This window comes from Epinephelus lanceolatus, chromosome 8, assembly GCF_041903045.1.
Source record: "Epinephelus lanceolatus isolate andai-2023 chromosome 8, ASM4190304v1, whole genome shotgun sequence".
In the NCBI taxonomy this organism is placed as follows: domain Eukaryota; kingdom Metazoa; phylum Chordata; class Actinopteri; order Perciformes; family Serranidae; genus Epinephelus; species Epinephelus lanceolatus.
In genome coordinates, this window is record NC_135741.1 from 7,657,897 (window position 1) to 7,680,193 (window position 22,297).

Sequence of the window (22,297 nt, forward strand, 5' to 3'; positions counted from 1 at the left end):
ATCCAACAAAACCACTTTGTGGGGGTTCATGGCTGCTTTTAAACCCATGTTTCATTAGCTAACTTATAGATTTACCTTCCTGTTTTTACCAGAACGTGCACCACAATACTGTTAATCACCACCCAATGATATAGACTCAGTGACAGTGCATCTGCAGAGTTCTGAAGTCTGTTATGGGCGTCATTTAAAAGTGCTGAAATGAAATAATGGGCCAGGTGGGAACTAATGACACATTCCTCTTTAAAAGTAAGTCAAAAACTATTTAATTCTGTGATATCAATTAACCTCCAGACAAATTTTGTCAAAGGGAGCAGTCTGAGTGTGATTGTTCTCTCTTTACTCTGCAGTGTCCTTGGGCTCGGGGAGACTGTTTCCTGACAGGGAACAATGAAGAGAGAGGTGTTTACAGATCTTTACAGATGGCTCCGGGGCTCAGAATTAGCTCTTCACCATTTCTCATGTGATTCAGTTCAGACTTAACTTCAGATGTGTCATCAAGACTATCATCAGGATGTCTGACAATGTATCTGTTTGATCTTGACGTGCACTGCTCACTGAGTTAGTCAGATATCACTGTCAAATATTAAACCCTGTGACATGTGTGTCTCATTCTAATGATAGCTCGCTGAAAGGCAATCACAATCGCATCGCGGTGGCTTTTAGAAACGCGCCGTCCTGTTTCCAACGTTGCAAAAGAGCTTCACAACTTTGGAATTGTGTTTTGTACGCCGAGTACTTTTTGACTGACATTTCACACCTATTTATAACAACAGATGAGCGCAGTGACTAAGTGTTTTTAAATGTACAGACACAATTAATTGGGCACATTGCTTACATGAGTGAAAACAGAAAGGAGAAACAGATGATAGTTACTGAGGCAGCCTGGAGATTGTTTGGTGATCCTGACCTGCGTTGTTAGCGTGTTCTCTGCTTCTCAGGCAGGCCTCCTTTTTTTTTCCTCCTCTTTTTTTTTTTCTTTACATGGCATAAATCCGGGAGATGAAAATGTCATGGAGCAGGTTCATTTTGCAAAGAGGTTTTGATTGCCATGCGCGTGTAATTGATTGTTCCAAGGACAGGGGGAAATCTAGAAATGTCATAACAGTCCTGCTTAGGTTGGTCCCACCACAAGGCAATCAATGAGAAGTAAAAAGAGATATTGATTTGCGAGCAGCAAAAACTGTAGCTTGAGACAACCGGAGAGCGCTGGGGAAAGTGGCACAGACGTGCAGACCTGTCACTGGCACCTATGAATTACCCAATCTTCTCTGAAGATAGTGTTACCTCGGATACTCACAAAGTCCTGCGCTGGGTATTGCAGCTGTCCATTAGCTAAGCTCCTCAGGCTGCTAACTCTCTCTGGCTTGTCAGATTAATGAAGGAAATGTTGACCTTCCGAGGGATAAATGTTGATGTTCTCAAATTTACAAAAGTTTCTACTGGCATGTTAACATTGGAAACGGAATGCCCTTTTACAGCTGGCACGCACATTTCTAAAATGATTGACACATTTTGAATAGACTCACTTACACAAGGGAGAGGGGATTGTGCTCTATGAAGCTACTAATGCTTAAAGTTGTAAATATATTGTCATGTAAGCCTTTAGCACCAATCCAGTCAGACAGCAGGCTGCCATGAATGTTGCAGTAAATGTAATCTACTATTTCCTATGCAGTTAGCTGGTTTCTCTAGTTGTTAGGGTGGGGGGGAAGTATTTTGGCTCAGAAACAGGCTTCTGTAAATCCAGGCCTGGCTATGCCAAGAGTCTGCTCTAACGGATAAAGGTTATAAACACTTCAACTGCCTGATTTATGATAGACACCTCAGGTTTTTTGACCTTTGCATATCTCTGTCTGAAGATATAAATTTGTAGTGACACAGATTGGAGGCTTTACAGCAGTTTATGACATGCTAAATCTCAGGCGAGGCATGCCAGCCTCTTGTTTTGTAAGGCTAGTTAGGCTGGGAGTTGCCTTGCTTGGAGTCCCAGACAACATTCTCAAAGCAAAATCCTTTTTTTTCTAAGTTGTGAAAAAAAAAAAATGTTCCAGGGAATAAACAATTGCTGCTCTTCTTTTTGGTTTACACGATGACGCATCAGGTCTTTTTAACAGTGAGGTTTCATGGGGCAGATCGGCAGTTTATTCTGTATTCTTGACAAACTTGTTTCTCATAATATAGTGACCTTTTTTATTTGAAAGTATTGTCTGTTGTTGTGACATTGTCCTTGAATCTGATCTTGTATGAAAGACTAATGCAGCTTGGCATGGCAGCAGTACCGTGGTAGACCAAGAGCTGGCAAAGCACGGTTACAAATGGTGTGAGAGGCAGAGTTAGACATGCGGGTATCTTGGAGTGATCCCTGCCAGAAGGTTAATTGGTGCCTCTGGATGTCTGCTACTTGGGGCATCTGATAGAAAGGCGTAGAACAGCAGGAAGGGCAGCTGTTAATCTCTGTCAATTCCATCCTCAAATACCATGATAAGACACAAACGTTCACATTAAAATTGGTATTACTATATGTGAGTGGTTATTTCCAGGAAAACAGTACTCAGTCATTGTGAAACACACATTTATCTTACACATAGTGTGGGTGAAACTGGAGCCTCATGACTGAAACTTCTGAAATTCTATCTCATCTCAGTTTAGGATGACATTTTGGGTTTTTTGGTTTTACACAAACATGATTTCTCACTGCATTTTAGGGGGAAAACCTATCTTATCTCAAGATAAGAATTTAGCCATTACAGAACTGTCCTCACTTAGGGATTTCCCAAGTTTGGAATACTTAGTTCGGATGGCTAGACCCTCAAACCACATAATGATGCTGCTTTAAAAAAGGGGGGGGGGGGGGTAAACTTCTCGAAAAGACCTCTGACTCTTTGTAGCTACATTTTTTTGTCCATTATCGCAAGCTAGCTTGCAAGTGACAAGTGAGAGCCATTGATTAATGCTTATCCTTTTCAAGATGGCTACTGGTATATTCTAGTTAGGGATATCAACAGTTAACTGATTTTGGTTAACAGCTGAGAATATTTTTGACCAGTTACGCATGTCGGTCACAGGTAATTTTGCTACTCTTCAGTTTACTCATTCCACAGTTAACGATAGTAACACTGACCGAACCCAACATTGTGCTCGCCCTCCGTCTTCCCACAGGTTGCTCCAGTGAGTAAGTGGCTCAGTTTTGAGCCACAACCCACCTTAGCATTAGTAGCTAATGTTTCCATCCAAAAGTGATTCGAATCATTGGGAAATGCGCATTAAAAGAAATACGAATCCTGTGTGATTCCACGCAGAACCGGAAACAAAACAAGTCTCGCATTCTTCTTCTTCTACGTTTTCTAGCGGTTGGCAACCAGCTTGTAAATGCATTACCGCCTTGCCGACCCGGAGTGTGGGTATCACCATGGAGAGAGGTGCGCTACGTCAAACTTAATTCGAACACAACTGTTTCCATCCCTCGTTTTGCGAATCAACATTTTTTCAAATCAACCAAAACCCGGCTAAAGCGAGCTTATTTTAGTTTGTGCGAATCAGGGGATTTTAATTTGAATTTTGGCGTTTCCATCATAATTTTCCAATGCGATACTTTTAGATGCGCATCTAAACAGGCTGATGGAAACATGGCTAGTGACAGCTTTGTTAGCACCGTTAGCAGTGTCAGCATGACTAGTGGTGCTAACATAGTTAACAATGCTAACAGGGTTTTGTGGCTTAAACCTAAGCCACTCATCAGAGAGTGGCTACCATGTTTCTGCAGCAACACTCTTTCACCACCAGGACAGTGTTGCCAGCTTTAACGAGATCTCTGAATGAGTGGTACCGCTAGCTAGCTCAAACCTGACCCAGGTGGCTCGCAGTGCAAATCAGCCAAGGCTAACATTAGCTAACCAGTGGAGACTGAAGGGAGGGCAGTGGGCACTGTGTTTCCACTTGTTAATGCAGCTGTCTGTCTGTCAGCAAAGCCAACAGAAGACAAAATAAAACGCAAGATATTTAAAACACAAAACATTAAAATTTTACCACCTCTAAATGGATAGCACTTCAAAATGCGGTGCTAAAGCTCACTGAGTCAATGGAGCGCCACACTTGAAAGAAAGGCCTCTTACATTCTTAGAAGAACCGAAAGTACATCCCTAAATCTAATCAAAGATACAGGCTGTCTCGTCCACCCTCTAAACATAGATACAGGCATGAGAGGATGAGTACTGATTGAAGAATCAAATTTGCAGTTATAGTTAGAATTTTTTAGATAAGATAGGAGGTCTGAGATAGGACAGGCCACAGCCATGAGTTTAGGCATTTGATAGGAAGATGGGATTTTTCCTACCTTTAAAACTTAAGATAGGACAAGCAGTTAGGATATTGGACTGGACCCTGGACTGCATGTATTGGTGAATTTTAAGCCACATAAAATATGCAGGAAATAGTCCTTACATGATGGTGTATACTAGGAATGAACCATTTCTATTAAACCCTCACTGGACTGGATAAATGCTCATCTCCCCACTTTGGTGTACGTTCCTCCCAGTCCCTCAGCTTTAGTGACGACTTTGAAGAGAGAGGACATCAACTTGGAGCTTGTCATAGCCATTGGTGTTCTCCTTCACTGTGAATACTATATATAAGACTATAAATAAAACATACCTCTGTGCTCTTGACAACTCTCTCCCTCAGCATCAAGGGTGTTTTGGAGGCCATCACCGATCTCGGTTGGCCAATCAAAACATCTCTCTTGCGGTGGATCAAGGTCACAGCACATCGGGGCTCTCGGGTGCGAGTGTGTGTGTGCAGGCTCTTGTTCACGAGGCCCCCATTCTCCATGTTTGTTTTGAAAGTCCGAATCCCATCTCCATCCATTAGCTGCCAGGCAATTCACCTCCAGGGTTTCTCTTGAGGCACTTGTGAAATATTGATAAAAAAAAAAAAAAGTCTTATTTTCAGAAGGCAAAAAAGGGAAGACATTCTATGGGCCGCCCGGTGTGGGACTCCTGAGTGCTCGGCTTCAGCCATCCCCCTCATGGAGTGCCCTCTATTCAGAAGAGAAATATTAACCACATGAAATGCATAAGTGCCTGGACAGGGCTGTTATGTCCTATTCATATTTAACTCAGAGCACATCTGCCACGTCTCTCCCAAAATGCACATTTTCCAGCATGACTATGAGGCGGAAAATATCTCAGATATGTGACAACACTGACAAACTGCATTTATTGCAGGATGCCTTCAGAAGATATGCAAACACTGGTTGTGATATTGTTGTGTGGGTTGCCGGGTGGTTAGATCCTAAATAATCTGAAATGGTTATTGTCAGAAAGGACACTTTGACGCTCTGTGGCTGTGTTCATATTATGTCGAGCAGACCCTGCAGCCACGTGAAAAACCCTCTATGCTGAGTCAGAGATTCCACTAATTGGATGATGGGAAATATGTCAATTAGAAATACTGTTGTTTAATTATCTGTTAATTGAAGCAATAATGTTTGTGCTCTATGAGTTGGGAGAATGAACAGGTGAATAATGAAAGAAGTAATTGCTGTTTATGAGACTGTCAGGGAAAATATAATGACGTGACAGATTGCCAGTAATTTTTAGAATTCTTTTTTTAATTGTCTGGTTTTAACACTGATAATTGAATCAGCTTTTCCACCAGCTTGATCAACATCTTCATCAGCATCAGCATTTGAAACATATTTTTACTTTGCTAAATGGCCACATGTCCTCTGAAGTTATGTTTTTTCATCTTTTTTTCAGCCGAGCATTTTAATTTATTGATGCGGGACATTAAAATATCTGAGTTTGTGTTCAGCCATTTCTCACACGTGGCTCCAGGGAAGCTGAGATGTTACCCAGAACAGAAGGCTCACATTTTCATTGCAGTTTTGAGGCATCCGTAATCACTATGGAATAGGTCATTTACAATAACACTTAGCAGGGCCCAGAAGAATCAATTTTCTTTTGTCACTCAGTGGCCAATGATTGTTGTAAACACTCAACTTGAGGCCAGAAAAACCTTGGACACAGCACTAAGTCAATGGCCTGTCGTGAATCACATGGTGCCGTTACACCAGCAGCAGTCTGTTAGTAAAGACATTATGTCCAGCTATACCCTCCAACCTCCCAAGGCACAAAGCAGCTGCCTTTATGGCGTCTTAAACGGCTTCTGTGACTTCTCACATGTGGATTTTCTAAATATTGCACCTTGGAAAGTAAATTCATTAAAGTGCTGTTACACAGTGTGTTTTGACGTCATTAATTTCCATGTCTTTTCTTTTTCCAGTGTACATGCCTGATGAAGACGGTGTTCTTCCGGACTCCATCCCCGAGGAAGACGCCGAGAACGACACTCAAACTGAAGAGGAATGCTCAGAGAAGACCAGCCCCAAAGTGTCTGAGGACAGAGAGCTAGACAACAAGAGCACTAACACTTACAGCAACCAGAACTCGCCCATTAGTGTCCTTTCCAATCAAGAGGCCGAGTTGGAGTCGCACCTCAGCGACAGCAGTGACAGACTCTCAGACTTCAAAACCGCCTCGCCACCTGAGAGCCAGAGGGATGAAGAAAGCCGTAGCTCCAAGCATAAAGATGAGATGGGCAGCAGCTTGGAGAAGATGAGGGCAGCCTATGCAAACTTTCTCTCCGATTCCTACTGGACGGGGATAGGGATGGACTTGAAAATTGGCAAAAACACCAGCAAAGCCAACTGTGACAGCACCAATGGGAGCACCAAGAGCGAGTTTGACTGGCACCAGGACGCTCTTTCTAAGACCCTGCAGCAGACGCTCTCCCCAAAGCCCGCATCCAAACCGAACCTCTTCAGCTCTGTCCACCTGTACAGACAAACCACCAAACCGTGCGGCTCGGTGTTCACAGGAGCCAGCCGATTTCGCTGTAAGGATTGTAGCGCCGCTTATGACACTCTTGTAGAGCTGACAGTCCACATGAACAAGAGCGGACACTACCAGGACAACAACCACAGCAAGCAGAGCCATTCCTCTGCCTCGTCCTCGAAATCAAGGAAAAGAAACTTGCAAGACATGGAAGGAAAAGAGGATGCTCAGAAAGTTTTGAAGTGCATGTTCTGTGGCCACTCGTTTGACTCACTCCAGGATTTGAGCGTCCATATGATTAAAACTAAGCATTACCAAAAGGTGCCTTTAAAAGAGCCAATCCCAGTAATCACACCCAAATTGTTGCCACCAGCAAAGAAACGGGCCTTTGAGACAGTGAGACCTTGCTCCCCCGACTCCACGACGGGTTTATCTGGCTACACTGAGGCACAACGAGCCGCCGCCATTTCAAACGCTAACAGCAATCGCTATGGCTATCAGAACGGAGCCAGTTACACTTGGCAGTTTGAGACGTGCAAGTCTCAGATTCTTAAATGCATGGAGTGCGGAAGCTCCCATGACACCCTTCAGCAACTCACCACACATATGATGGTTACTGGACACTTCATCAAAGTCACAAACTCGGCCTCTAAAAAGGGTAAACAGTTAGCGCTTGACCCTCTGGCCATAGAAAAGATCCAGGGTTTAGCTGAGCCTGCTGCCAGTGACACTGAAGGAGAGAAGGTGTCTCCAAAAAATCCTTCCCCTGGGAGCAGTGAGAAGGATAGCCAGGGGGAAGGTACATCAGACAAAATGGAAGAAACTGAAGCTAAAGATGACAAGCAGGAGAGTGAGGATCAAAAGGCAGGCAATGGAGCTTTTAAGTACCCTTATCTCCGTGAGGAGGATCTTGAACAGGACTCAGGAGGAGGAGGGGACATTCTTAAATCTTTAGCCAACACAGTGGCCTCTGCCATCAATAAAGCTCAAACAGGAACACCGAGCTGGAGCGCCTATCCGAGCATTCACGCTGCCTATCAGCTCTCCGGCATCATCAAAAGCGCCCCTCTCTCCGCATCTCCCCCTACTCAGCTAAAGCAGACATTTAACCACAAGCTGAGGCCGATTGCCCCAAAGGGGAAGTTATACCACGGTGCTGTGGGAGTTGAGGCTCCCCAGGGACAGCATCAAAATGAGGACATCAAAAAAGAAAAGGTTGGCATTAGCGATGGTAAAGAAAGTCAGAATATTAAGTTTGATCTGGTGGAGAATGATGACAGCGATTGTCAGGATGATTCCTCTTCCTCTTCAAAGCTTGATGCAGACTGTATGAATGAAGGGAGTGAAGTGATCAAAGGGAAGTTGAGCCCAGATTTCTCTGACAGAGGCAAGACACCGAGCCCCTCTGCCAGCAATGGACGCAGCACTACTTCAGAGCCTCTCAGTGACACTCCAACTCTACTTGGCATAAACCCTCTTAGTGCACTGCAGTCAGTTCTGAACAATCATCTGGGCAAAGCAAATAAGCCCAATAACTCCAGAGTAGATAAACTATCAGCTCACACCCAGTCTATTTTTGCTGAGATTAACCGTAGCAGCGAGAAACCAGCTTTAATGCTTGGAAACGCTATGAGAAAAAGGCCTGATAACCGCTTTCTCTTTGTTAATGATGACCAACCAATAGACCTGACGAAATCTAAAAACAGCAAGCCGAGCGCCTCACTAATCCAGCCCTCCACCCCAATGCCGCAGAAGTACGCTCTGTCCGACATCGCAGATATGGTAAAAGTTCTTCCAAAAGCCACGACGCCAAAACCCTCCATACCATCAAGGATCCCGACGATGAAACTGGAATCAGACGTTAGGCGCTTTGAGGACGTGTCTGCTGAGGTGTACTCCGTCCACAAGCGTAAAGGTAGACAGTCGAACTGGAATCCTCGCCATCTCCTCATCCTGCAAGCTCAATTTGCCTCCAGCCTCTTCCAAACCTCTGAGGGGAAATACTTGCTCTCAGATCTCGGCCCTCAGGAACGGATGCACATCTCCAAGTTCACCGGATTGTCCATGACCACCATAAGCCATTGGTTAGCAAACGTAAAGTACCAACTGCGGAAAACCGGAGGGACCAAATTTCTAAAGAACATGGACACGGGCCACCCGATCTTCTACTGCAATGACTGCGCTTCCCAGTTCAGGTCGCCGACTGCTTTTATTTCCCACCTGGAATCCCATCTCGGGTTCCAAATCAAAGACATGTGCAAAATGCCGGTAGAGCACCAGACGAAGGTAGAGGAGCCAGAACTGTCGAAGGCCCTCAGTGTCAGAGCCACAGAGGCTCTAGTCACAGACGAAGACATTGACTCAAAGTTCAAATGTAAGCTCTGCTGTCGGACATTTGCGAGCAATCACGCAGTCAAACTCCATTTGAGTAAAACTCACAGCAAATCCCCCGACAACCATTCACAATACGTGGAAATGGACAAGGAGTAGTTTTTCATATTATTGTCACCTTTTTTCCCTTTTCTTCCTTTTTTATTTTAATACACGGGTCAAATATTTCAACCATTTTTCAATTAGCGTTGTGTAGTGTGCATCATTATGACGTTTAAAACATTTCATGGAGTACAGCAAAGACACACTGGTTAGAAATTGTATAAGGAAACACTAAGAGATACTTTTGCACCCTGCTCAAATGCATCACCAGTAATGAAATGTATTACTGCTTGAAGAAACATAATTGCTGATGTTTGCATGCAATAGCCCCGGCTATGACTACTATTTATTTGTATGATATGTCAAGTTTCAATTGTATTTCAAAGACAAAATAATGAACTAATTGTACTTTACAACTTGTGTGATACAGTACACCTGCAGAAATGTGCAGCTGTTGAAACAGATGCCCCGACACATGATAACACACACATGCAGACCTGTACAGTGTATTGCTATGTAAAGATGTTTTGTGTTGCAATGATAGAAGAGAAAAAAAAAGCACTTTAATAAATGTTTAATCACCAGTTTAGACTCGGATTCTGTACATGACTCAAAAAGATAATTAGATGGTTTGGAAACAAGGAGATTTCACATGTAAATATATTTTAGAAGAAAAAAAAAAACAATGCGTTTCATGCAACAAGGATAACAGCAAGACAGATGATACCTGTGATACATGCACCTTTTTTTACTTATTCAAATAAAGCGTTAACATTTGATAACAGCTTGTATATCCTTTTTTCCCTCTCTTAGATTATTTGCTCATGAAGTTAGCAGTTCAAAAAATTATTGAGAAATTAAAGGGATAGTTCAGATTTTTTGAAGTGGGGTTGTTTAGAGTACTAAACGTCAGTGTGTAACATACAGTAGATGTCAGAATGCACTTCCTCAGTTTTGAGAAGCAGACTGGAGTCTGACATGGAAGCTAAGCAATGTACTGATGTGAAGAGGTAAGCAAAAAAAAAAATCAGTTTAAGTGTACGTTATATTTAGAGTATTTTTACTGCTTTATCTTAATGTCAGATTGTGATGTCAAATGGAAAAATTAACCACGTAATAAAGTAAAATGTATTTATATAGCGCTTTTCGCAGACATAGGTCACAAAATGCTTCACCAGGCCTTTATACAACAAGAGAGAAATCATAAAGACAAAGTGACTACGTAAGCCACGTAGTGTAGTGCGCACACTCACAAGAAAAAAGAAGAATTCACACTACACAACAGCAATAAACAAAATTTGGAGATGTACTGGTACATTCAAACGCCTGTCTAAACAGGTGTGTCTTTAGCTGGCTTGTAAAAGTAACCAGTCAGCAGATGGTAACGGAGCAGGCAGAGCATCCCCAAATTTAGGTGCTGCAGCCACAAAAGCTCGATCACCACGCAACTTAAGGCGAGTGCGAGAGACAGAAAACAAATGTAACGTATTTGACCGAAGAGTGCGAGCTGAGGAATACGGGTGAATTAGTTCAGCTACATAAGAAGGTGCCTGACCATGTAATGCTCTGTACATAAGAATTTTGAACTCATTAAGTAATGATGCCATTTCATCGCTCTCGTCAATGCCAGATTCCATTGAGAAAAACAGTGATTTAACAGTGCTGAACACAGGAGCTGCTTGTCCACCACTGCCTTGATCAGTTGGTGTGTTTGAGTTATTGTGTGACTTTGGCGCTTAAAAGGCTGAGTTCAGATTCACCAAAATCACACAGTAACACAAACTAACTAACTCATTGAGGCAGCATTAGACCAGCAGCTCCTGTGTTCAGCAAGCTAAAATTACTGCTTTTCTCAATGGAGTCTGGTGGCTTTGACGAGAGCATAGATGGGAAACTGAAGCTGTTAGTTGCTTCCCCGTCTGACGGAAAGGTAAAGCAGTGCAAATACTCTCAACATAGCGTACACTTAAACTGTTATAGGTTTTCTAGGTGGCTAAAACAAGTTTTGTTGCAGACCCCTCCACAATACATTGCTTAGCTGCCATGTCAGACTCCAGCCTGCTTCTCCTAACTGTGGGCGTGCCGACTATTATCTACTACATATAATACACTGACTATAGATAAGTATCTCATACAACCCCACTTCAAAAAATCCGAACTATCCCTTTAAGAATTTCCTGCTTATCTGAGCTCAGTGTTGAACACACTGACCAACTGATTTAATGATGGACAACTAATACACATACACCAATATACTCTATTTATTATATGATTCTAACACAGTTCAAGTTATTATATGGGAATTTCCTGATAATTTATATGACGTTTTCCAGACTAGATAATTTGGTACTACTCAGGGGAAATGGAAAAACTACAGATCAAAACTATTACAAATAATTTCCAGTGAAAACTTAAAAGTGTAGTCATTGGCTGAACATGCAATGATGTGAATTTTGGCAGCTGGCGAACATATAATTCACCTAAGTTAAGTTATCAATAATAAATGGATAATGAATTGATATTTACTTTGGTTTAAACTGAACCTTTATGTCATGAAAGAAATCACGTTTTCTCTTTGATTAATCCCAGAATACATTGTTCTTTACAACAAATTTCAAAGGGAATTATTAGGAAAATACTCATAAATTACAGTCCCATAATATAAAACGTTAACTGATTATTTCATACTTAAATTCACAATATCTTCCTCATCTGTTACAAGTTCTTAAATCCATGATAAGCCTCTATGCGACAAAGGACAGCATCCCCATACAGTACAGCACACTGCATTCCCTTTTTTACCTTATGACTTTTAGATACACCTCAAAGATACATCTTCTTGTCAGACTTTATTGCTTTCCTGTGAACGCCGCCGCTGTTGCTGCAAGATGGTATCATAACAATTAAACATATTTCCTCCAGCTCTATTATTTCAAGGCTATTAAAAATAATTGCCTCCTAAATTCATAAACATTTTATGCAATTCATCTCTTTTCAAGCAATCAAGTCCTCAATTACCTCCACCCATCAAATCTCTATTTTATAACAGCCAACTGACATTTGATGGCAAATGGGAAAAAGCACATGGGCACTGTGGTGATTTGAATGCTGTGACACCAACTTGCCCCCTATTGTTGGAAATGAGCAGGCAATCACGTTGTTCATCAGATGACTCCTAATGCAGTTAAAGTATTCAGCTATAATTTCTCCCTGCATTTATAATTACTGTCAAAGACCACACACCTCACTGAGCAGATTAAAGCTATAAATTATTTAGTGCCTTCCTTCACCGATGGATCTCTGATTTGTCTGTAGGGCCATTATGTTTTAGAGGAGCAACTTATTCTAAACTGAAGCAGGCGTTGTCCTCGAGATGCAGCAGAATGTTTTGCAGGGAAACAAAAGATAATATTATTGTCTGCTTGTGTGGAATTTAGTAACAAAAAAGGGCTTTTTATTGAGCATTTATTCCCCACAGCAACCCCCTGTATGTAGATCAAAATCATTTCTCAGTGCATGTATACAGTATATATGCTACAAGTACATTTTGAGGATTCAGCACACCCTAGGAGAGATTCACCCAAGGCTAACGAAAGAAAAATGCTCTCATCAGTGCAATCACACAAGGAAATTAGTTGTCTCTGACCATAATTTGCTCTAATAAGTCAAAGTCAATGTGGGATTTATTGTGAGTACACAAAAATGCTATATGGCTGTAATCTAACGCAAACTTTACGAGGTTAATGCAAGTCTTATCATGCAATCAGGGATCATTCTGAGGCGCATAAAACTGCAGTGGGTGGAAAATCCACACGCACATCAGCTGCTCGGGGTTTTTTCAAATGTACATAATGTTCTCCTAATAGGAATACCTGAGTTATTAAATACTGATATACTTCAGGTAACACATCACAGGTAATTAAGTGAAATAAACCCGTAATTCTTTTGATGCTTTATATTAATTCATTTTGGATGTTTGCATATTAACACAGTTAATCACGGCGTATATCTAACATGTCATGGCTAATTACAGAACACAGTCAGCTTACTACAATTACACCCACACCCACACACACACACACACACACACACAGTCTGGGTTTTTAACTGATTATTAGAGATATTAAGCACAGACACATGCTCATACACAGACACAGTTTATACAAAAACAGACGCATTATTGTCGCATTATTCTACATTAGCACAGGGCAGATACATGGTGATTAAACTTTACTGGTTATGTCCTATCAGTATCGTTCCTCTCAATAAAAGATTGATCAAAATTATAGGATAAAATGTAGTGTAAAACGGATGCATCTCAGATATTTTCTCTCAAAGACATCACTCTAAATGCTGTAAAGACGTACAAAATCTGCAGCCCACACATGTATTATTTTCACTAACAGCACCATTGATTTAGCTCACTGTGGAATTGTTTTGCAGTGTCTTAAAGTTACGAAACATATCACCAGGGCTGTAGCCATGTAGTCAACGTTAAGGGGGGCCAAATCTGCCGCTAAGCTACAACTATCTACATCAGTGGTTCCCAACTGGTCCAGCCACGGGGTCCAGATTTCTCCTCAGTCATCAGTTCAAGGTCCACACACTTGTGTTTGGACATGTCATCGAGCCAGTTTGCTGTCTCTGTCAAGTAGCTGTCTGTTAGTCACTCACTCTACAGCAGGAAACGGCACTTCAAAATAAAAGCTTTGTGCCAGATATTAATTGTAATTCAAAATATAGTGTGTTTATCAGAATTATATGGTCAATTCAGAATGGACCCGCAACCCCCTTTTGGACTGCAACCCACCAGTTGGGAACCAGTTGGCAGCGCATCATACATTAGTGACACTTTACTAAGACTTCACATAATAAATATATTAGCGCTAGTTGAATTAGTCGTTGGATGAATGTGTGACTTAATAACTTCAGGTAAATTAGCTATTATAGCTAACATCGTCCCGTTTTAGCCAAAAACATTTGTTTCCACTCCACGTAATTACTCACACTTTTTAGCAAAATATAATTCTACAGTTCCAGCGTAAAATTACATTTTATTTTTCCACTTCTTATCACATTTGAGAGTAATGAAATAGACAGGACAGTGTTTGACAATGATTGTACCCACATCAGTCAGGTAATTTCTACAGGGCTACGGCAACATCCCTTAAAAGATACATGCTGAACTGCAGTAGAGGCGCACCAATTCCTCAGCTCAACATCAGTATTAGCCAGTATTCACTCTGTTGACTGCCATCGGCCTATCAGCAAATAATGTACACCTCTTGATTGTTGGTGTTCCCCAGTTTTTCGGGGCTGTGGGCAGTAAGTGGGCTGCTACATTTGTTTCTTCCTCTTCGTTTAATCTTTACCAACACGGCAAGACAGTACTAACACATCCCAACTGAGGGGTACAGCAACTTCTCTTCACTGCTAAGCACGAGGCACTCACTCTCTCTTGTGTATCACTCATACCTGTCCCCACAAAACAAAGGCAGGTAGGAACCAATTAGCTCATAACCAAAGGAACACAATGACTCCACTGAAACACCGCACACGAAAATACAAATGAAACAATACACAAAGTACTATAAATGACAATGAAATAATAATTTACCAGTGACTCAATAATGCTGAATCTATTACTGCTTAAATATGAATAGTAAATAACACAGCAACTTTACTCGGTTTTGTCATATCAATTGTGTGCAGGCAAAAAAAGCAGGGCAAGATGATTACAGACGTCCTGTCATCCTGGGGACAATAGAAAACGTAACTGGGACGAGTTGACATCAGCAGGAGGAGAGCTAGTTAACGTTAGCTGTTAGCAGCTGGTAGCCGGAACTAACAGCTGATGGAGGTTGCACTGAGTTACATTATGATACATTCAAGCTCTGTTTAGTAAAACTGACCACTGGGTGAATGTAAATTAAAATGTTCTAAAGATGCGTTCAATGTAATCCTGTAAAATGTAGTTTTTGGTGAGAAACTTGAATAAATACAGCTGTTTGAGGGAGAAATTTCTTGATGTATGACAGTAATATAAAATAGATATTAGAAAGGGATTATGATGTATCATGTAAAAAGACTTTTGACTTAAAAGAATAAGTTATTTTATTATAATGACGATATCTATGTTTCTCTGGCACAAACGGGGAAATAGATAACAACAAAAACAAAATATAAAACAACAAAGAAAGCATCGGTATTGGCCCAGAAATTCACAAGGTACATCCCTAAACTGCAGTACATCATCACAGTAGTTCCAGTAGTGATAAGAATTGCACTTTGTTACGTTTATTTATGATTATGATGACAGTTGCTAATTATTTCAGACAGCGCTGCGTGGTTGCCTGTTGGAGCATAGCGATTTGTTTTGTATTTATATTTTTCATCAACAAATTTGGGGCGGTGCATTTTGGGCACACTTGAATATTGGTGGTGGTGGTGTCATGATTACTTCCTTGCGTCTCACCGTCTCACCCAAAACATCCCAAACACTTCTCAGCTCGGAGTTACTCTCTAAAACAGCTCTAATAACTTCTAATAGCTTAGTTGAAAAATCAAATTATGCATATAAGCACAGTTGCATTGCAGACGCAGTGAAACCCGACCTTAGCAGAACTGACGCCAGCTCGCATTTGCAAATCCTTTGTCAATCTGTCATTAAACATGCTATCAAATAATGATAAGTGTGCGCTCCTTGCTTGCACTGGCATGCGTCTCCCTGACGCTGATGTGCTGTAATAGGGCAAATGTGCATCAGAATTTGCCTGCTTGGATACACACAAAACATTTACACTGTGCCTGACTTTGCTTCGCCCTGTGCCAGACAAGCATGGAGTCTCTGCATCATCTGGCCTGTAAACCAGAGGAGGAGGGGGAGGAGGAGGTGCAGGAGGGGGGGTTCAAAATGTTCATCACACAGCAGCAGGGTAATGACTAGCTCATGTGTTTAATGAAGGGCTTTAGAACTTATAGCTATAATGACCCACATCCTAACTCCCTTTTCTCCCATTTATTCTCCCCAAAGTCCTCAGGTTATTACGTCCCTCTGAGAAATCTCCCAGAAAGAGCATTACATCCCTCCGTTCCTTCTCACACAGATATCAGAACATTTGTCCTTTTACCTGCATTGTACTGTTGCAGATGCACTGACAAGATATTATTTTCAAAATGTGGAGGAGCAAATACTTGGAACATAAAAGCAGTGATAAATGGTGTACCTATAAATGCTCTACCTCTTTTCTTTTCACTAAATAATAAGCTGTAAAATATGATTTATAATGAATTCAGCCTCCTGAGAATGTGAGCTCATACAAGACAAAGAGGAATGCATGTATGTCTGCTCTCCTACATACATCATATCTTCCAAATAGCCCATAGTCCTCCACTGTTAATGGTGTTGCTTCAAATATGCTAATTAAGCAAAAATAAGTGATGAATGGAATACATTTGATCAATCAAGTAGGCCTAAGCCCCTGGTGCTGCATATTCATTGTACATCATGAATATGAAACCAAAGTCATTTATCAAATATCAGTTGCACATTTGTATCTTATTAATCATACATGCTGAAACTTCTGTCTTGTCAAAAAAGCTGAAGGTTGATGAAGCACTTGCAAAAAGGATTAAACTCAGGGAACTCGGGGTAGTGCTTCAGTTATAATGCATGAGGTGTTTTCAAACTTCCAGAATCTTAAACAGTCAGTTGATCCTCGCTCCTGATAACACTCAGATGATCCTGTCTCCCCCCTTTCTTTCTGTCCTCTAGATATTGCCTTGTAAAGATTGCTTAATAATTACAGATATTCACTCCTGCCTTACTTTAAAAAAGAGTTATTGATCAATTTTAAAACTTCACCAGTGAGCCAGGCTTTGACTACACACTAAAAATTATTTATATCAATATATTACTAATGCAATAGCCAGATAATTGTTACAGAGTACTCACTGGTAGAACACCACCCAAAACATGGGGCTGTTTTGACGAAGCCTCAACCTCCAGAGCTGAAAAATGAAGCCAATGGGGAAGTGCCAAAAACTGCAGTTCCCCTAATGGCCACTTGGGGCTGGCTCCAAGAGCAAGTCAGTTCTCATAGACCCAACTTTACTGCAGAAATAAACATATACAGCCTGGTACAAAAAAAACGGTTTTGGTCTCTTTAGATCAGTGGTTCTCAAATGCTGTGCTGCAGCACATTGGTGCGCTATGTTGCCAATCCCGGTGTGCCGTGGGACTTTGTGGTAACCACACATTATTATTGCAATATTCAACTGCGCCTTTACGAAAAGTTACAAATGAATTTTTTATTGACTGTATCAGTATGTTGTGCTCATCCATTTCCCAATAAAAATGAAACTCTGGCTAAAAAATGTAATTTAATTAATTCAAATAAACCTTAACAGTGAACCTATTTGTCGCTGTTTGTGTGTGGGAATTAAAAGTGTGTGACTCATCAAAAGCCCTGATTGGCAGCCAGTAGCCATGATTCCATCAGCCTGTTTAGATGCACATCTAGAAGTATCGCATCGGAAAATTATAATGGAAACGCCAAAATTCGAATTAAAATCCCCTGATTCACGCAAACTAAAATACGCTCACTTTAGCCGGGTTTTGGTTGATTCGAAAAAATGTTGATTCGCAAAACGGGGGATGGAAACAGTTATGTTCGACTTAGGTCTGACGTAGCGCACCTCTCTCCATGGTGATATCCACACTCTGGGTTGGGAAGGCGGTAATGCATTTACAAGCTGGTTGCCAACCGCCAGAAAACGTAGAAGAAGAAGAATGCAAGACTTGTTTTGTTTCCAGTTCTGCGGAAAACCTGCGCGAGTTCGTAGTTTTCACCAAAGTCCGTACATTTAATGGAAACACACAGGATTCGTATTTCTTTTAATGCGCATTTCCCAATGATTCGAATCACTCTTGGATGGAAATATAGCTAGTGTGAGGGATGATAACATTTAACAGTAGAAAGCCATGAGTGGGACACTGGATCGCTTTAATGTACAGAGGAAATTGCAACAAAGCACCAACGAAGATGACCTACCACTGAAAGAAAAAAAAACCCGTCAGTAGACAGTATCATAAAAGCTACCTTTCTTATTTTTTCTTATTTTTACTGTCTTATGTTGTAATAAGAGTGATAACACACATTGTAGAAGCTACAGATATAAATCCAGGTGTGCCCTTTGGTGTGTCTTGGGAACAGAAAGTTTGAAAACCACTGCTTTTGCTAATTTCCCCATTCATGACAACTGTACAGGGTGTCAATTTTTATATAACTTACCCATTTATATTTTATGAAGGCTTAAAGTCATGCATAATTTAGGGCGTGGCTGCTTTGGGTGCCGTCCATTGACAAATCGCTTCTTTGCCACCTAGCGATTTGCCGTCCATTGACAAATCGCTAGGTGGCAAAGAAGGTTTGCTAACGTAACCATGGCGTACCCCCCTGACTCAGAGTGTAGACTGAATCACAGTGTTTATTTACAATAAAGTCCAGGTAGAAAATTCCTCTGCTTTTTATATGAAATAAAACGGTGCCAAAAAAAATTTCAGTACATTATCAGTTCAAGTGTACATTATATTTAGAATATTTTCACCACTTTACATTGCTGTCAGGCAGCCTTTTCTGTTAAGGGACTGACCATCATTTTACTTCACAGAACACGGTTGGTCTACCACTGCCTTTATATCTTAGTGTGTAAAGGTAAAGCAGAATATCCGAAATATAACGTACACTGAAACTAATATTGACTTTTTCAGGTGGCTAAAATACGTTTTGCTGCAGCCCTGTCAACAGCAGTACATTGCTTAGCTTCTGTGCTACTAGACTTGGCTTATCATAGATGCTAGCAAAGCAACACAGTACATAATAAGCACAGTAGAAACGTCAGATAAATTGGACCACCATGTTCTATATATATTTAAACACTGCGGTTGTCTACCTAAAAGTGATTGTTGTTAGTCACGTCATGGTCTTTCGGTCTATAGGCTTAGCTTTAGCTGTCGCTGTTTCAGTGTGTTTTCAGTTCATCATAGTTAATTGTAATTTTTTGGTCGCCTAAAAGGATATTGATCAGCTTTTGGTTTTACTGAAAGACCTCAGAAGGAGTCAAATTTTAATTTTTCTCAGTGAGTACATTTTTGTTTTAATGGTTTTAAGTCTGTTTTTGCTAGCCAAAATCAGTACTAGCATCATAGCAGTTAACAACAGACTGTAAATGCACTATGCTAACCAAGCTAGCAGCTAGCATTAGGGTTAGCCACGCCCTCGTCCAAATATGGTCACTGCTGGATCCAAAAATCCAAGATGGTGACAAACTGGAGGCTAAAATCGGCTGCCTTTTTAAACTCACATGTTCGTTTTTGTTAGTTATTTTTAATAATATGTGTGTCATTCTATTGTTTGTTTTATTGTTTATTTATTTGTACATATAAAAGGAACCAATTATAGATCCTCGTATACAACTGAGAGTAAATTTGGTACCATTTAAATATAAAACTTGAGCTTATTTTGCCCAACACTGGGTCCAGGTAATCATATTTAAATGTGGGCAAATAACCCAACAGTAAAATAACAAGAATAACACTAACACTGGTTCAAAACAACACATTGTACTGCATCTTTGCTGTGTTATCCCAAACTACAATTTATCCCAGTGATTTTTAGTGTGCAACATGGGATATTTTTTTCAAAGTTAAGTGTAAATATATATATTTTTGTAATGAGGAGACATTTAAGGGGACAGTGGCCACTGAAAGGGGTTAGATTGTTGCATGTTATTATGAAGCATCATATTTTTTCAGTAGTAGCAGAAACATTTAACAGAGACACAAATGAATAATTGATTCATAACAAGTGAACAAAGATGACTAAATAAAACAAATCCCCTTCTTTTTCCAGCTGATTTATGACATATGTATATAAAAAAACTGATAGCATTATCTGTGGCCAAACCTCTGTGTAACAATGTGTGGAGGTTTTCATTGCCATCATATAGTGGATGAGAGAACTAACACTTGATTGCCAGCAGTTCATCAGTGCATCCTTCATATTTGTCACCCAGCCTGCCTCAAGGCAGCGTGCTAGCTCAAATTGAAGCTGACATCTTCCAAATATGAAAGCAACAAATCACACATTTTTATTGGGCTTAATCTCCAGCCTAGCCCCTTGCAGACGTCAGCACAATCATGGACGCTGCTCTAATTCTTGCCGACTGGCTGCTTGTGCCTCCCAAGCATCTCTGGACTCACAGAGCAAACACAAATGGCCAGACACCAGAGACAGGGGTGACACCTACGCTTATTAGGAGGCTTTAATGCGGTGGTAAGAGCATGTGCAACTCGTGTAACGAGATTGTGCTTTGAGTAATCCATGGATGGGCTGTAAACAGTGATTATACCTGGGAACATATTGGATCTGGACACAGATGCAAAGTGGATGTCCATGTGACCCATTATTCAGTTGTGTTTTTTAAGATTATTTTTTGGCTTTATTATATAGGACAGGTTAAGGATGAGGGGGGGTTGACATGCAGCAAAGGACCACAGGTTAGATTTAAACCCACGGTGGCTGCGCCAAGGACATAGCCTTTGTACACGGGACACCTGCTCCACCCGGGGAGCTACTGGGCACCCCAGGTTATTAATTTGTTTGACTTAAACTTTCAAATTTGATATTTTTTGTATGGAGCATCTGAACTTTTAGCAGGGAGGTATATGGGAGTTATGTTTGAAAAGTACTTTAACCAAAGACAGAACTGAAGATGAAAAGTAAACCGACTAAGAGGATAGCTAAAAAATAGTAATAATGTCAACACAACAAAATTTTCAGGGAAAGTTAAATAGATTTAAAGCAGTTTGTTATTTTTTTCACACATCAGGAGTACAAGTGCATATGTGAAATAAAAAGTTATATATTGCCTTCAAAGGGAGCTGCACAAAATCTTATAAATTGCCTCAAGTGATGTCACTTGGGTCAGGGTTGGTTGGTGCTGAAGACTACAAATTTGAAAATGGAAAAAAAGATCTAAAATTGTGGAGTTAGCAAGAAGTAATTTAAGTTGACTTATTGTATATTACTGAATTGGTTGACTTCATGATCTATGGATACACTGCTGCTTGTTTTTTTTAACCATGTCTTGTAAGGCGTCCTTAATTGCTTTGAAAGGCGCCTATAAATGAAATTATTATGATTATTAAGTGAGCTTACAAAACATCTGTAGCCTCCCCCTCATCACTGATTGATGCTAGCTGCCTGAAGCTACATTATGCACGACTAGGAACAGCGCTGGTCTTTGAGGCCAATTTTACATTGTGGTAAAATGTGAAATTAGGGTCTGTCACATGACACCTTGGGGCCCAAAAAAAAAACAGTTGACTAAGGGTGCTTTGGTCTGAATCAGGGAGTAATGTTGTTACAAAGTTGTGTAATTGCCTAGAGTTGGTTTGTGTTCTCACTGCAGCATTTACAAGTGGACCAGAAAAAATGCCTTGTGTGAGAAAGCTGCTCTTGATTAGTCAGAATTTCCATGTGGGAAAAATCCAGGAAGTAAACAAAACATTGAAGAAGAGTACACTTGCAAGATAAATGTGACACTTTATAGGAGGAGGAGGTGCACATTAATAATCCTCCAGGACTGTAACATGCTCATGTTTAACCCAAACAATTAGTCATGTGACAGCAGTTGGTTCACATCCAGGTCGGAGCATGAACACAAACGAACCGCACCGGAGTTCGTTTGTAACTGGACCGAGACCACCTCTTCAAGAAGGTCTCAGTCTGGTTGTTTTGGTGCACACCTGAGTGTGATTGCTGTGATCACACCTGTCCAAACGAACCACACTTAGGGGGCAAATGAGCTTGAGTTCGATTGAACCGAACCAAACAGGGCAGGTGTGAAAGCATCCTAACATTGAGAAAGACATGTCTGTAAATCAGTGGATACATTTTTCTAAGCATCACAGCCCCTGAGAAATGACTCGTATCACTATCGGGATTTAATCCATTTGGTCCAAAAAC

General features: G+C 40.8%; 1 protein-coding gene across 1 annotated transcript in view; it reads left to right on the top strand.

Annotated features, from left to right (window-relative positions):
• Positions 1 to 10,041, top strand: part of tshz2 (teashirt zinc finger homeobox 2) — a 51,405-nt gene extending 41,364 nt beyond the window's left edge. Inside the window, exon 2 of the mRNA XM_033629877.2 lies at positions 6,283 to 10,041. Within this exon, the coding sequence (XP_033485768.1) occupies positions 6,283 to 9,323 (3,041 nt within the window). The 3' untranslated portion in view covers positions 9,324 to 10,041. The remainder of the gene's footprint in view (positions 1 to 6,282) is intronic.
• The last annotated feature ends 12,256 nt before the right edge of the window (positions 10,042 to 22,297 follow it).